Source organism: Diorhabda carinulata, chromosome 1, assembly GCF_026250575.1.
Source record: "Diorhabda carinulata isolate Delta chromosome 1, icDioCari1.1, whole genome shotgun sequence".
Lineage (NCBI taxonomy): Eukaryota > Metazoa > Arthropoda > Insecta > Coleoptera > Chrysomelidae > Diorhabda > Diorhabda carinulata.
This window is the reverse complement of record NC_079460.1, coordinates 2,348,201-2,365,452: the sequence shown is the minus strand read 5'-3', so window position 1 is coordinate 2,365,452 and position 17,252 is coordinate 2,348,201. Positions and strand designations below refer to the sequence as shown.

General features: G+C 29.9%; 1 protein-coding gene across 1 annotated transcript in view; it reads right to left on the bottom strand.

Moving 5' to 3' along the window:
- Window positions 1-8,873, bottom strand: part of LOC130901423 (protein commissureless 2 homolog) — a 51,454-nt gene extending 42,581 nt beyond the window's left edge. The window contains exon 1 of the mRNA XM_057812819.1: window positions 8,334-8,873. Coding sequence (XP_057668802.1) covers window positions 8,334-8,598 — 265 coding nt within the window. The 5' untranslated portion in view covers window positions 8,599-8,873. The remainder of the gene's footprint in view (window positions 1-8,333) is intronic.
- Between the last annotated feature and the right edge of the window lie 8,379 nt (window positions 8,874-17,252).

Below are 17,252 nucleotides of genomic sequence, written 5' to 3'. Positions count from 1 at the left end.
ATGGAATTTATTTTACTAAATAGTTTTGAATTCGGGTTTTTTATGACAAAATTGAATTGAATTTTTTGGTACAGTCCCACGGCAATCCCATGGCAATCCCACGGATACTTTTCATGATAACATATTTTAATGTCATAATTAGATATTTTTCAGCTTTCGATTTATAAGATCTCACTTTTAGTTTGTAGAAATAAAAATTATTTTAAGAAAGTAGTTTTAATAAACTACAAATTTAATTGGCGCAGTCAGTAGGATTGCAAATTAGTTTAACAAAAATCGTGACACCGGTCCGTATCTACGGTTTGTTTGCAATCTCGAACCTTGTGTTATTTTGTGGTTTCCAAGAAACTTCAAGAATCCAGTCCAGGGAAGAGGGACCACATCGCCCAGATTCTTTTGGAGAAGAATGAACATTTTCTTCATAGTACTGTAAGTCGAAACGTTTGCGAAACAGATTAGAAGTAGCTATGTCTTTAGTTATAGGAGAAGAGAGTTTTATGTATAGTCAGAATAGAAATAATACTCTAAATTATCAACCTTGCAAACCAACACCGAGAATTACTCCATCCAAACAAAATAATTATCACCCCAATTTCTTCAAAAAGAGCAACGCTAGTTACCCAAATTTCAATTCGCCACCTTCTCAACACACTATTTCATTTAATAGGAATTCATATCCAGGTGTAGCTAATAATCAATTCTCGCAATCCCCACAGAATTTTAGTAATTTCAATCGTCCTTTGATACAAACTTCACAACCCCAGTCGAGGAACTATAATAACTTTGAAACTCAAAGACAACCATTTTCCAATCAACCCAGACAAAGCCAGATATCGAGAGCACCCTCAAATCAAAGCAGAAATCAATCAAATCCCAACAAACCATATAAACCTACTCCAATGGACACATCATCAGGTAATACAATGTTAGCACCTAAGAGAAAATTCACGTCCACAGAATTATTTGCACATGATGTAAATCATCAAAATTATGAATTCAATAACCAACATGGTGAATGCTCGTACCAAACCCATAATTTCCAAAATAATTTTGATACACATTCTAATCAAACATCAAACAAAATTTTCAACAAGAAGCCTCTCAAAACAATCCCACTTAGTAACTTTAAATATATCTAGAACAAATTTACATTCCCGAACTGAAAGCAAATTTTTTAATTGATACAGGTAGTACGCGCAGTTTAATTAAACCTGATTTAGCTTATCAATTTTATCCAAATCAAATTTTTAAAGAAGATTTTCAAATACAAAGTGCACATAACATAACATATCACGACGAAGTAATAAAAATACAAATTTTCAAAATTTTTAGAGTTTCATAATATCATAGATTCTATCTCTTCAATTTTAATGATAAATATGGCGGTTTAATAGGCAAACAATTAAAAGCTTCAATAGATATGAATTCAAAAATTATTGCAGCTCCATTTGTCAAAATTCCAATAATATATGAAAATGAAATATCAAATATTCAAAATCATAAATATCAAACATATAATTTAAAAATACCGCCTAGAATTCAACAAAAAGTTGGAATAACAGTAAAAATGAAACAAGGCACCGGACTATTGGAATATAAAATGTTTGTACCTCATTTCGAGATGCCAGTCGCTGTAGTGAATGTCGAAAATTACTTTGCTCTTACCACAATCATAAATTTTTCGAACCAATCGATATTGAAATTTAAAATGCAAACTGATCATAAAATTAGTGAAGAACATGACCGTATTTTAAAAACAAATTTGAAAAATATTGATCTAAATCATTGTATTCCAGAAGGTAAAGAGGTTATTAAAAAATTATGTTATGAATATCGTGATATTTTTTATGGTGAAGAGATACCGCTCTCTTTCACTAATCAAATAAAACATAAGATAAATTTAACAGATGATACTCCAATATTTACAAAAACATATCGCTACCCCGAAATTTATAAAGAAGAAGTTAAAACACAAATAAACAAAATGCTGGATCAAGGTATTATCCAACCTTCCAATTCTCCCTACTCATCTCCTATTTGGATCGTTCCAAAGAAAGCAGATAAATCAAATAAAAAGAAATTTCTTTTAGTACGAAAATTAAATGAAAAAACCATCACTAGTAATACCCTTTACCAAACATTACAGAAATATTAGACAAATTAGGCAAAAGTCAATATTTTAGTATTCTAGACTTAGCTAGTGGATTCTACCAAATTCAAATGCATGAAGACGACATTCCGAACGACTACGTTCATCTCCTTCTACATTCCAAAGAGTTATGGACAACATTTTACGAGGTTTAAACAACGAAATATGTTTAGTGTACTTAGACGACATCCTTGCAAGAACACGCAGGAAGACTGAAAACAGTATTTGACCGCTTACGACAATCAAATTTCAAAATCCAACTAGATAAATCTGATTTTCTTAGGAAAGAAGTCGCGTACTTAGGGCATATCATTACACTAGACGGAGTAAAGTCAAATCCCGAGAATGTAAGTGCAATAAAAAATTATCCAATACCAAAAACACAAAAAGAAATCAAAAGCTTTTTAGGACTATTTAGAATATTATAGACGTTACATTAAAGATTTTGCTAAAATAACTAAACGTTAACTTTATGTCTGAAAAAGAATGCTAAAGTCAAACACGATCAAAATTTCGTCTCAGCTTTCAACATTAAAAAATTTATTAATTTATTAATTAATTCACCGATACTTCAGTACCCAGACTTTTCCAAACTCTTTGTTTTGGCAACTGACGCTTCAAACGTTGCACTAGGTTCAGTATTATCTCAAGGTCCAATTGGTTCAGATAGACCAATTGCATACGCTTCGAGAACACTAAATAACTCTGAACAAAAATATAGCACTATCGAGAGAGAAATACTTGCTATAGTGTGGGCTTGTAAATATTTTAGACCATATCTCTACGGTAAGCGATTTAAAATATATTGTGACCATCGTCCTTTAATTTGGCTATTCAATCTTAGAGAACCGAATTTAAAATTATCGTTGGAGATTACGTTTAGAAGAATTTTACTATGAAATAATTTAAAAAAAGGTTACTTTGAATTCTAATTGCGATACACTTTCTAGAGTAGTTATTAATGCACTAGAAACCGATTCAATGATTAATAATCCTGATGACATGACAGATCCTCTTGAATTAGAGCAATTTTTGAATGACCTTATAGACGAACAACTAAATGACAACATAAGAGATGCCAATTATAATAAATAATTAATAATAAAGTCAATCAAAATATAGTAGAAGAACAAATAACGTTGGCAAAACTAACCATCGTGGTATTGTAGAAACGTACGAATATTTAAAACGAAATTATTATTGGAAAAACATGAAATATTTGTCAACAAACAAAATACGGCAGACATCCTCCATACATACCTCTAGTAATAACCGAAACAGCATCAAAACCTTTTCAAATTGTTCACATAGATTCATTCCATTACAACAATATTTAATTATTATTGACGCATTTTCCAAATTTGCACAAGCATATCAAGTCGAAGGCAAAACGGCTATTCATATAAGTAAAGCAATAATAAAATAATGTTGTTCTTTTCGAGTACCAGAAAAAATAATTCTTGATCGAGGTACTGAATTTAATAATGATACGGTAAAAGAAATTTTAAATCTACATAAAATAAAAATACATTTTGACACTGTAGGACATCACGAATCGAATAGTATAGCAGAATGTTTTAATTCCAGTTTAATAGAACATCTCAGAGTTCTAAAGGAGATGCACCCCAATGAAGATGATTTAATTGGCTTTGCAATCTTAGGCTACAATAGCTCAATACTTAATAGTACTAAATTCACTCCTTTCGAATTAACCTTCGGACATACATACTAATTCCCGAAATCTAAAGGAAATTTTTATTCCTGCAGCATTTTATTCAAATTATGCTGAAAATCATAAAAAGAAATTTAAGCATGTATACGAAAATGTAAAAGAAACCATAGAAAAACAAAAGAATGAAATCGTAGATAAAAATAACCAAAAAGGTAGTATTAATACTGATTTTAAGTTAGGACACATAGTATTTGAGAAAAACTTTCGTTATCATAGTAAAAAAGATAATAAATTTATAGGGCCTTATGAAATAACAGAAATTTTAGATAAGAATAAAGTAGAAATAACCTCAATAAAAATTCGAAATAAAAAGGAAATAATACATATAAAGGAACTAAAGCAACCTCCAACTGTTACAGGTTGTCCACCCACATCCATGAGGGATCCAACCCCCCAAGACTCCATAACTTAAATAATAACCCTGGTCTTCTACCTTACAAAGTAGGCAATGCTCAAAATAAAATCGTTTTTGGGTTTTTTATTGAAACTTCCGAAATTTCAGATATAGTAAATCATTTCGAAATCATACAAAACCACTTGAAAAGAATTCAGCAAATATTTCCAAGAGATGAAGATAAATAGGTTTTAATGAATTTCAAAGTGTATGCAACCTAATCTTAAATCTGGAACAAAAAATACAAACTCAGTTAAATCAAATAAATCCAGTTTTCAATATAAGAATCAAAAGAGGATTAATAAATGGAATTAACGGGCAATCTAGACCAAAACGATGCAGAAAAATACTATAAAGCAATTAACACACTTTCTGATAATCAATCGAAATTAAAAAATATAGTTAATTCACAAATAACACTTCTTCAAAATTCTATTAACATTTTTAAAAACAATACAAACACATTGGCACAAAACCAACAAACGTTATTGAAACGAATAGAGGAAATTGAAACTTATTACAGACAATCAGAGGAAGATTATCACTTTTTTGTCACTGATACACTGGTTTCTCAAATCGCTCCAACATCAATTAATTTACAAAATTAAATACAGCTCATAATTAAATAATTGAACCTAGAGAACTATTAGATGAAATTAAGATTGTGAATGAACAATTGAAATTTAATAAGCTTCCATTTGAACTGAGAGTAGAAAATATTCTCTTATATGAAAAGGTCACAGAAATAAAATGTTACACCAAGTGATGCAAAATAGTATTTATCTTAGAAATTTCTATAGTAAAAAAGCGAAATGTACAATTATTTCCACATATACTCATTGCCTGTACCCACACAGAATTCCTTCAAAGTAATTTTACGTCAAGCAAAATTCCTCATCCTAAATGACCTTTCCTATATGTTTTTTGACGAGAATTGTCAACAAGTCTCATCCGAACAGTACATTTGCAACCAGAATGGACCCGTCATCATTCAAGAAGAAACCCCATGTGAAATTCAAATGCTCCGCTACTTCAAGAACGTCTCATCATGTCAACAGTTACCTATCCGAATGCCAAAAATACGAATCCAAAAATTAGAAAAGAATCATTGGATTCTTATATCTCCTGAAATAAGTGTAGTTAATCAAAAATGCGGATCTAATAAAGACAATTTTCCAAATCAGGGAACTTTTTTTAGAACTTGACTCGGAGTGTGAAGTGGACATAAACGGCATTAAAATTAAACATTTTGAAAATTATCAAACCGAACTCAATTTAATAAACTTTCCAAATTTAATGTTTTCAAGTGAAATATCAAAATTTCAAATGGAACCAATTCAACTACATTTTATTAATTTAGACGAATTTAAACATATTCAAAGTGCTTTAAACATTCAAAAACAGAAAATCTCAAATATTCCATTTCCAATAATATTGGCAAATTCCACGGATACTTTTCATGATAACATATTTTAATGTCATAATTATATCTTATTATATATATTATATCTCTTTTAGTTTGTAGAAATAAAAATTATTTTAAAAAAGTAGTTTTAATAAACTACAAATTTAATTTGTACATAACGCGTTTAATATTCATGTAAACACCTTGTGGATGACTCAGTATTATTTTCTCTTTGTCATCGTGAAAAATATACGTATAAAAGTGAGAATTACAGTTTCTCAAAATAAGACAAATTATCGATTACTGTCTATTCACTTTTTCATAATGTTCCAAAAATACATAACCACGTGGGTTATTAGCGAAAAAGCCAGAGAATAATTATTTTCAAGTATTCTATAATTTTTTAAAATTATATGAGTTTCACTCAAATTAGAAGTGATTGTACACCTCATAGTACTTAGGATAGTTAATTATATAAGTCAATTTTATATTACACAAATCGCACTTTGTTTCTTCGTCACTGTTAAACAAATAGGAACGTGTTAATTTCAAATGACCTAATCTGAGACGTGATATTAACACTTTCATTTTTCAGTATTTCCCATGGTGTCTGCACTAGTTTTTGATTAATTATCTTCCAAAAAGAAATCTAAACTTCAAAATGGAACAAGTGGTATCAGAATTAATTTAGATGATTCAAATTTCATCAGTTCATCCGTGGACTTGTATTTTTATAACTTCCGTTGATTACAGTTTAGTGGATTTGAATAGTATGACTAATCAGAAATCGCGAAAGAAAAATCTTCTATTAGAAGAAATATTCATCATTGAAATGACTTTACAGTGTCATATTGGCATTATGTTGAGTATCGCCGAACAGTTTTTATACGTATTTAATAACGAAGGAAACATCAACATCGAACCTACCTAAAAGAGATTACGTGACAACTTTAACGTAAACACGAGGCTATAATATTTATATATATATATATATATATATATATATATATATATAAACTGTTATACTCGATTTAATTTCTTCTTTAATTGTAATCTATTTGTAATATTTTATTCTCAATTGAGAACCTTCTAGATATTACATCACGCCCGATGAACTATTGAATCATCTGTATCGGGAATAGTGTTAATTGAATAATAATTTATGATTTATTCAAACAGTAATTCCATTTCAATTGGTTTTTTGCTAGTTGAAAATGTAATTAAATGATTCTCTCACATTACTAAAATTTTTATTAAACCATCGAAGGAAATCATTGTTTTACTTGACAGTATAATACCAATATCAAAAGTGTTCATTTTCCTAGAATCCGGTACTATCTGATGAAATGGGTTTAAACATTAAGGTTGACGACATTTTGCAAGTTGGTAAATTTTATTGAGAGATATCAATACTTTTGCTCTGTATATTACACTGAATTGCGAAAGGAATCATGTAAATATTATAACATGACATTTTCTTTTCTGTGTTTGTCTATATTAGAAAAGTATGACGTAATCTTTAAGCCATTTATTTTATAGATTTTATAGGTTATATTAGACATTAGTAAAGAGTAGCTTTAAACAGGCAATAAAATAAAACTTATAGGATTATTTAGAAACAGGTAAATTACTTCCGTTCCCAACTAATGTTTGGTCATTTTAAAAGTCTTTTTGAGTCATGTGAGTCATATTATCGTGGTGGACAAACAAATCTGTTTCTTTTATGTCATATAAAGAATCGATTGTCTCAAGCTCTATTTTCTATCGAAATGAATATGTGAATTTAATTTTCATCAAATCGATAGTTTTTTTTTGTTATACAGATTTAAAATATGCAAATGTACAACGTCTAAGTTTTTAAGATACGAATTTCTCCGTCAGAGAAACATACATTATTGATATGCCACTATATCTTTAATATGATGTGTTGAAATAGTTGGATTTCGATAAAATCGCACGTTGTGACTATTTCCTATATTATCAGAACCAACAACTGGACAACATTCAGTCATTAAATCATTAAGTGTGATAAAAGATTTTGAATACAAAATTATGGAAATGGGATTGAATTTTTTGACGTCATTATGGTTGAAGTGTTATTTGTTTTCGACATTTTCATTTTGTCATACATATTTCAATTGTTTTATTGTTTTTATTTTCCACTACTCAAATATAACCACATTTTAGAAGCCGATTTTGTAGTAAAACAAACCAACAACGATAAATTACAGATTATATGAAGGAAAAAGGAACGGTTGCCAACAGGTATCCGGAAAATCGCAATCAATAACAGGATGATAGATTATTTTATTTCAAAGGTTAATTTTAAAAAAATAGTGTGTAACTAAATCCACATGTTATTCAGTATTATGACCAAGAAAAATGTAGTAATCTCTCTATTTTTGAAAAAATTTCCATATTACTTTGAAATAAAAACTACTTTCAAATGAAAATCGTTGTGGTTTGCTATTTTACGAAGAAAATGACGCAAATTTCAGTAATATCCATTAAAAAGGTACCATAAAAGAATCTTCCAAATATTGTTAAAATACAATGAAATGAACATTCTAATCTGCACATAAAGTCATTTTATAAATCGAAAGTATCAGAAAATATATAGTATATTCATGAAATTGATAGAAGAAAAACTCACCTCTAGTTTTCCACTGCTGGAATTTATGGTAAATCAAACACGAACACATAAAACAAACACAGCTTAGCACCATGAGAGTCAATACAATTCCAACCCAAACGTCTGCTAAAAATTGTTCATATTCTGGATCAGAAACTGCTATTTTACTACCATCAGTTTCTGAAGGTTCTAGGAGAATCTTGGTCAAATTATAGTCGGCACTATTAAATTCATTACTATATTTTGAAGGCACTTTTATTTCAAAATCCTCGTCTAGCGTTAACATTTTGAAGTTAAAAATACCGGTAGACGTTGTCCGTTATTTTATACGTTACGGTAAGTTCAACACTGTTCAAATTGTAATAACAAAGTTCTGTGTTGAATACTACTTGTAATAGTGTGTCCCCCACTTTACCGGTACCATCGGTTCAACGTAGCCGGTCAGTTGGATATTCATTAATATTTAACTGGAGATAAAATGAATTATTGTAAAAAGCCAAATACTTTATTAATGATAATCACTTAGGATTTCACTACTTTTATCAATAACTAATGTTGACTAGCTTGAAAAGAATTTTTCCATCAAATTATCTACAATTAAAACTGTTCTTATTCTATATTTTTTTATTTTATTGTTTAGCATTTGTAATTAAGATTGTCATAAAAATATGATTAATAATATTTTTTAATTGAACAATAAATTATTAAATTCAGTTGCTTCCTCTACAAGAAACGATATCTGATTGGAATTATTTTAAACACATAGATAGTCGAAGGCAATGTGTTAAAATAAGTTTACACTTCTTTAAAAAATGGAATACCATGTGACTGAACGCTTACTTTGTTTCTTTTAGACATAAACTATATTATGACTACTAAGAAAACTTGTAATTGAATTTTTGAAGAAATTTTACACAAATATTGTGGAAATTGAATTAATATTTATTAAAAATTATATACAGGGTGTCTCATAAATAATGTCGATTTCCAATGTTCACTTTGTTTATTATAAATATATAAAAATAGCCTGTATATTCGAAATATAGCCCATTGTTTTATATGATTTTAACACAACGGTTAGTAAGCTCTTTGAGTCCTGGAAAAACTATTCTTTTGGGCTTAGATGTAAAAAATTGTCGCACTGCATTTTCAACACCTACTTTGGATTAAAATTTTGTCCCAAGGAAGAATTTCACCTTGGATCTCAACTCTCTTCCAATTATTGACTGCTACATTTTTTGAAAAGGGTATTGCAACACTTGTTTACAGTTGCGATAAATGGCTTAATCGTCAAGGTGATAATGTAGAGAAATAAGCTGTATTGTACCTTACCTTTGGTAATAAAATCTTTTTTGTATATTCACCCATCTTTTCCCCACAGCCCATTGGATATTGAAAAAAACAATCCTCGTATTTGTTTAAAAGACAGAATTGATTGTTTCTATGCTGTAAAAATGGAAAAAAACATACTACAGCGAAAAGAAAGAAATTGGAATAAGAGAATTAAAGAATTAAAATAAAATACTTATGATCCTTAGTAATTGTTGTACACTGTATAAATATTCATATGATTCGCGATATACTAGTTCATTATATGAACAACTATATAAACGATAATCAAACAAGTACATATTCTTAGGAACTGAAAATACATCACCATTCTATGATAACTAAAATTTTTGTAAAAATGAAAATATTTTTGATTCTGATTCTGATAAATATTGACACTAAGATAAAAAATGATCTGGTGATAAATAACTTTTCCTAGTAATGTTATTAAATTGGAAAAATCAAAATTATAACTGTTAAGTACACGGAGAAGTCGATTCAGAACCGTTCAACTAAAATAGTGAACCAAATAAATGAGGATTACATATTTTAATAGGTTGGGGATTTAGAAGAAAATTGTGTTTGAATGTTTCAGAAATTGAGTATGAGTACATATGACAACAAATTTATGTCTGAATCTATAGTGTAAATAAAAAATAGTGAGTTTTGTTTGGTTATGGTAAAAAACGTGTACAGATACAGAAAATATATTTATATTACAAAAATCTGCAGCCGTTAAACTAATTGTGCACATAGCTTCAGAAATTTTGTAGTTACTTGCCATAGCGTGGCATAAGTTTTTGTATGCCTTCTTCATAGAAGCTGTGTTTTAAGCATGGAGTAATATGTTCTTTCAGCTCGCTATCTTCTTGAATTGTTTGCCACCAAAAAAATGTATCCGAGCTGTTCGGAGGATGATTAAACACGTTCCAGTCAGATTCCTGTAAAAGTTTTTTTTCAACGCAGTGTGTGGTCGGGCATTATCGTGATTAAAACACTTTTGACAGAAGTCTCTGCGCTTATTCTGTATTTCGGGAAATTTCTTAATGGTCTTGCAGTAGATAGCAAATATTGTTTCGTCTCGTTATAAGAAATTAATAAGCCTTTTCTACCCTAAAAAACGGTGTAAATGTGTTTTCCAGGTGTCAAGATTTCCTTAGGCTTAACTTTCGTGGGGGACGAAATGTTTCTCTATTTCCATTGATTAGTTTCAGGAGTGGTTTAAGATACCTAAGTTTCATCCCCCGTGTCTATCCTAGAAAGAAAATCTTCATTGTAGCGTGTCAAAAAATAAACTGCACTACCCATCCATTGTTTTATCTGTTATTCAGAATTTTCGGTACCGAACGTGAGCAAAATTTTCGAAATTTCCATTTTTCAGTAACGACGTCATGAATTTGTGATGATTTGCGGAAATTCCATAGCAATAGCACGAATTGTAAACTCACTGTTTTGCATAAGCTTCTCTTCAATTGCGTAAATCAGTAACCAAAGACGGGCATTCACATTGTTCTCCATTGTGCACTTGATCACGTCCTTCACTGAAATGTCTGACCCATCTTCTAATCATTGAATCACTCTTAGCATTTTTTCCGTAAACCTCGCAGATTTGCCGATAAATTTCTCTTGGTTTAACTTTCTTTATGCTTAGAAACCAAATCACATGTCCGATTTCACAAGCAACGGTATTTTCATGATCTGAAAATAGCTTACATTTCTTCTACTTGAGTCAGAGAAACTTCTACACATGCTCGGAACTGCGATTACACAATACAGAATAGAACCGGAATGTACATTGTGGATATACATCGTATATTAGCCGTAACACATGGGTCCTTATTTTTTTTTATAAATTATATTAAAAAATAACTGCTATTTCTACGAAAAAGTTTAAAGTTCGGGTATTGGTTTCCGTTGCTATTTTCTTGTAAATATAATCTAGTTAATTATGAAAAAACTTACCAAAATAAATCAGGACATAGATTGATTTTGAGTAGTGTATATTATGTCATTGAAATTTTGGTTCGCACTATAAGATTCTTTCAAAGAAATTGACTCCTTTTTCATTATTCTAATAAAAAAAAAAGATTGATTTGTAGAATCTGCAAACTCCAATAAAAAGGATTGATTTCTATTACAAATCCCAATGATTCCTTCATCTTACACAAACATCGTGTCCCAAACCAATTTTGATGCACCAAAACCATCGATCCAACTCGCACCTACAAGTCTAGATTAAATCTATGTAGAATAAGAAAAACGTTCAAATTGCTTGAAAACTAAAGTCGACAGCCAGACCGTCAAAATATAAAAATCTTTTTCATTCATCCTTTTCCGAGACCATATCACCCTATTCCCCCAAGAATGCCAAAAAATATAATTTTTCGATTGAAATGAACACAATTACTGCCGATAGACCACTTCCCAAGTGCTCCAAAAACATACATATTGTAAAAAATTCTGATTGAGCTGTGTATAACAATTTTTTCAATTCACTAACTTTATGATTTGTTCTTAGCTCTTAATTTTTTGAGTTTTTTGGGAAATCCTTCAGCTTATGCAATAGCTACCCATGAGATACAAATTGAAAAATTCGGATGGGCGTTTTTTTATTGACGCGTAGTGTACATGGTGGAATGAAAAGCCACCACTGAATAAGTATACTAAACTCAACCACACTTGGTAAATATAAACCCTATGCACGTTATTGACCGAATTGGTCGTCATAACTGATGTTGCCAAATTGTTGAAAAAATATGAAGTGACAGTAATTGTTGTTGGCCCTTTATTTTAGCTGCGCTTGATCTGAATCATCATCGGTAATGTTACTTTGGTGCCGCCAGTGTAAATAATTCTTGGAATTATGCATGCGTATATTTACAAGAACATCGGGTAAATTCCGGCAAGGAAGCCAATTAATTTATATTGAATTTTCCCTTCTTTGGTAAGATCTGTCTTTTTGGGTAATAAATCAAACTTCATACATTTTTCAATAAACTTCTTGATTGATAATCGTGTTGGTGGTGATTTTTACGTGAATTAATATTACCCTTTTCCCAATTTATTTATTTCAACATATACATTTTTTTCAAATACATTATCGACCACATATTAACCACACCATCGATTTAAAATTATGCCATTATGCCATTGAATATTTCAGTTTAAGTGAACAGACTTTTGTAATTATCAATGTGTCCGTCGAGAAACCTTGAAGACACTCGACACGTGCATCTGCGTTTTTATACATATGAACATATTTTAAATATATGTTTAACAAAGAATGTGAAATAAAGGATACATTATGCAAAAATAAATTGTTTGTTGTATGTGCTGGGGTTTGAATCAGTCCTCAAGTAATAAAAATCATAATGTGGGATTTACTGATGGCCAAATGATGCAGAGAAGTCGAATAGGGACGTACAAATTTGAATGGAATATTGTCTCACACCCCCTTAAAGCCCAGAGTTGGACCTCAGTGATTAATATCTTTTTCCTGAATTAAAGAAGCACTTGGGAGGGACACATTTCAGAACCAACGAAGAGCTGAAAGAAAAGGTTCTAAGCTGTCTTCGTAGCACAGCGACGACTTTTACTGGAATAAAGATGGTTAACCGTGTGCAAAAAATGCATTGATCTAAACGGCGATTATGTCAAAAAAGAGGGTAGTCTAAGCTTCTCAATCTCATATTATTCAGTGTCAAGAAAGATTCGTTGTGAATTCAGTCAACAAAGCCTTTAGATAGCCTCTTTCTCTGTATATTTCTCAGCTGTGTCTCAGTGTTTGCATATATATATATATATATATATATATATATATATATATATATATATATATATATATATATCTGGTTGATATCACATTGTTTACTAATGATACAACAATCATAGGATTATATCTAGTTAGTGAGAAATATTCATTTTAACTTGAAATACATTTATTCTAAAGAATTTTTTCATTTTAGTGATCTTGTTATGTTGTAATCACACGTGTTTTCTCAGTTTAATTAGTAAACCATGTAATGTCGACTTGAAATGAACAAAAAAGATCTAGTAAATATAATAATATTCCCCTAGAATAAGTAATTTATTATGTTTATTTAAAATATTAGCAAAAAAAAGCATTTATTTGTCTGTCTAGTCATGATAAAAACAAGATAAAATTTATTTTTTCAATAATAATAATAATATTTATTTCGATAGAACAATATCATATTTTTATTTGTAATTTTGAAAATAATTATATTATCTTTTTCTACCGAATAACTCAACTTATACATTCACATCTAGATGTTTTTGAGATACTTAATGTTTAAACAATAATAGGTATTCGATACCTTAACCCACAGTATTAACAAAGAAATCAATTAAGTTGTATCTAAAAAGTCTCACATACTTTCATTTATTCAGACAACCATAAAAAATGATCAGATGAACTGAATTAAAATGACTAATAACCATCGATAGGACATTTTTTAAGTTGTCACCCGGCGAACTACAGTTCGTCGTAGGGTTGTTGATATTTACCCTTCGTTTAAAAATGTAACGGCATTTATGTTCTCCATATAATCAGCTACCGCCTAGTGCCCACGTCAACAGTCGATACAAACAAGTCGACATATCTTTGAGCAAATAGTCATTTCTCTAACTTTCCAATGTTTCTACTGTAATAGGATCGGATACACAGTACTACAGTTCATATGTAGTGTCATTTGATTATTGCATGTTAGGTAGCGTCTTCAGGAATAAGAGCAAACACATGTGGTGCAAAAATCATAGACTCAAAAGTAAAGAAAAAAGCAACAAATCACATTTTCAAAACAAAATTTATAATATTAGAAAAAAACAGTAAGGAATTGCTACCTATGACATTGTTTTTTATTTGTTTCTTATTTTATTTTTATTTGTTAAAACGAGGGAACCAAATTTCTCGAAAATAATATATTTTCCAAATGAGAGTACGCACTTATTCAATCGCATATTGATTGATGCTGAAGAAGTAGCATCCAGCTTAGACATAGAACCTAAATTCAAAAAACAGAGAGGTGTAAAACTGAGAAAAATAAAAAAAACATTTTGATTATGAATGTGACGAAATTATAAAATTCAAAGTTGATTGGGTTTTCAATGCTCTAGATGTAATCATAACATCAGTGGATGAGAACCCAATTATTTTCTTCTCACCATAAAAATACTATAATATAATACTACAACTCACACATTTTGTTGTATAAGATGAAACACTATTGATTCCGAGATAGAGTTGGAGTGGCTTGAATCTTATTTGGAAAATCGACAGCAGTTCGTAAACTGTGAATCTAGTCCGAGTCACTCCGGGTTCAGTCTTGGGACCACCATTGTTTCGGATATATATATATATATATATATATATATATATATAAATATATATATAAATATATATATAAATATATATATATATATATATATATATATATATATATATACTGATATATATATATATATATATATATATATATATATATATCAGTTTTAATTACCAACGATGCTACATTCCTAACAAAAAGGATGAAAACGTCAGCATCGAGAATCTAGCTGAATCTTGAAAATAAACAGAACAAAATCTAAAAAAAAAATATTTAGTTCTGCAAAACGAGGTACCAGAGAGGAATCTATGAAATTGTTGGGAATCACAATAGATCACTACAGCTTTTTGCAATGAGACAATTGCGCTTATCTATTAGCAGTATTTGCGCTCGATTTACTTGGCTTGAACCCACAGTCATCTGGCTTATGGTATCTCTCTATGGGACAACTCTAGCAGACTTCAAAGGGTTTTTACTCTACAGAAGACTGCTCTGCGTATTATTCACAGTGCAATAAGTCGAACTCTATGGGATCCTGCCATTGCAGCAAAGAGGTCTCGTACTATATGTACAATTTAGAATTACGTCAGAACGAACATTTAGCTTAAAACCTTTACAAATGAATCAGTGGTGTGGCAGTCAAAATGGATAGCAATAACACATTTTTTGACCAGGTGTCCATACATCAACTGAAGCTCTTCTAGGTTGATTCAGAAAGAGAAGTGAAAAGAGTATTTGTTGTTATAGATACCACAGCAAAAAGAGATTTCTCAGTATTAGTGAGTGATGGACTTATTGCGCTTCTGTAGTCTTCAGATGAACAAAAGATACTTCGCTATAATTGTAAAGCTTATCTTCTAACGAAAAAATGGGTTTGAATGGTGAGGATTTAATATTGGTGAACATGTCGAGTGAATTTACACAGTTAAATTATTGCAGAAATCTGTTCCAAGACTTGAATGCTTCAATAAAGAGAACTCAATGAGAAATTACTTGTATGGATTATACGTGTAAAATATAAATAAAAATTAAACCAAATTTATAAAAATATTTTTTAAATTATTTTTGAATAATAGATAATACCTAACTTGACCCATTTCTGTACTCATTTGTTAACCTAACACAAATTTGCAGCGTTATATTGAATTTGCACAAGCGTGGGCCTGATTGTCTTTATTGCAGTGTGATGTCCCGTTGTAACATGACGTAGATGTTTCATTGAAACACGCTAACCATGGTTGTCAGATCTCTAAATATAATTACTTGATCCAAATGCTATTATGAACAACTATTTTCTATTGTCATATAAAAAAACGACAATATTCATAATTGAAAGTTGTTTTTTCCCTGTCCAGTTTCGAAAATACATTCATTTGACACCTACCTTGCGTCATTAAAAACTAATCAGAATAATTTTATGTTATTGTTTTTATTAAAATGAGCGAATTACAACCTATTAGATACTATTATCTTTATATTTAATATAAATTAAAACTTTTTTTGTTTTAAATCCATCGTTCTTTTTTTAAAAGTGAAGGTAAAGCAAACCAATTAGGTTCCAATTTATAAAACGTTATAAATAAAAGATTTTTCTTTTTTATCTACTTATTAGGATGAACTGAATCGTAATAAAACTGAAAGAAGTCTTAAATATCCCAGGTTGCCCAGTCTCGTATTTTTCATGTCAATATTTAGTCATTTTTTACGTCATATGACCAAAAAAATCACATCCTGAAGACGTAAAAATCACGTGATACAACCCAGCGACGTCATTTTTCAACGTCCTTCATAGGACAAAACAAAACGTTAGTTTTACCAGTAAAAATACCTACTATACAGGATGTTTGAAAAAAAATGTGATCCGGTCCTTAGGATATATAGAGATATATTTTGGATTTGGTCAGTAAAAAATTTTCATATTCAAGATAAAGGGCATTTTTCATCAGGGCATCAAGACATTTTTTTTATGATTTTGCCGCAACTACTGGCAACATTGTATTAAAATTTTATACGAATATGTTTTGGAAGCTAATACAACTAATGAATTTGTTTTTATGTCTGACTCTCATAGAGGGCGCTAGTTACGCGGTTCGTACCAAGTAGTATTGAACATAACTTTTTCAATATTTGATTTATTAAGCAAAATTTCAAGTGAATTTAAATTCATTTAATTTTACTTGATACTATGTACCGTTTTCGGAATATTTTGATTTGAAAATGATGAAGTACTAACCGATGCTAGTATAAAGTAATGATATATATATAT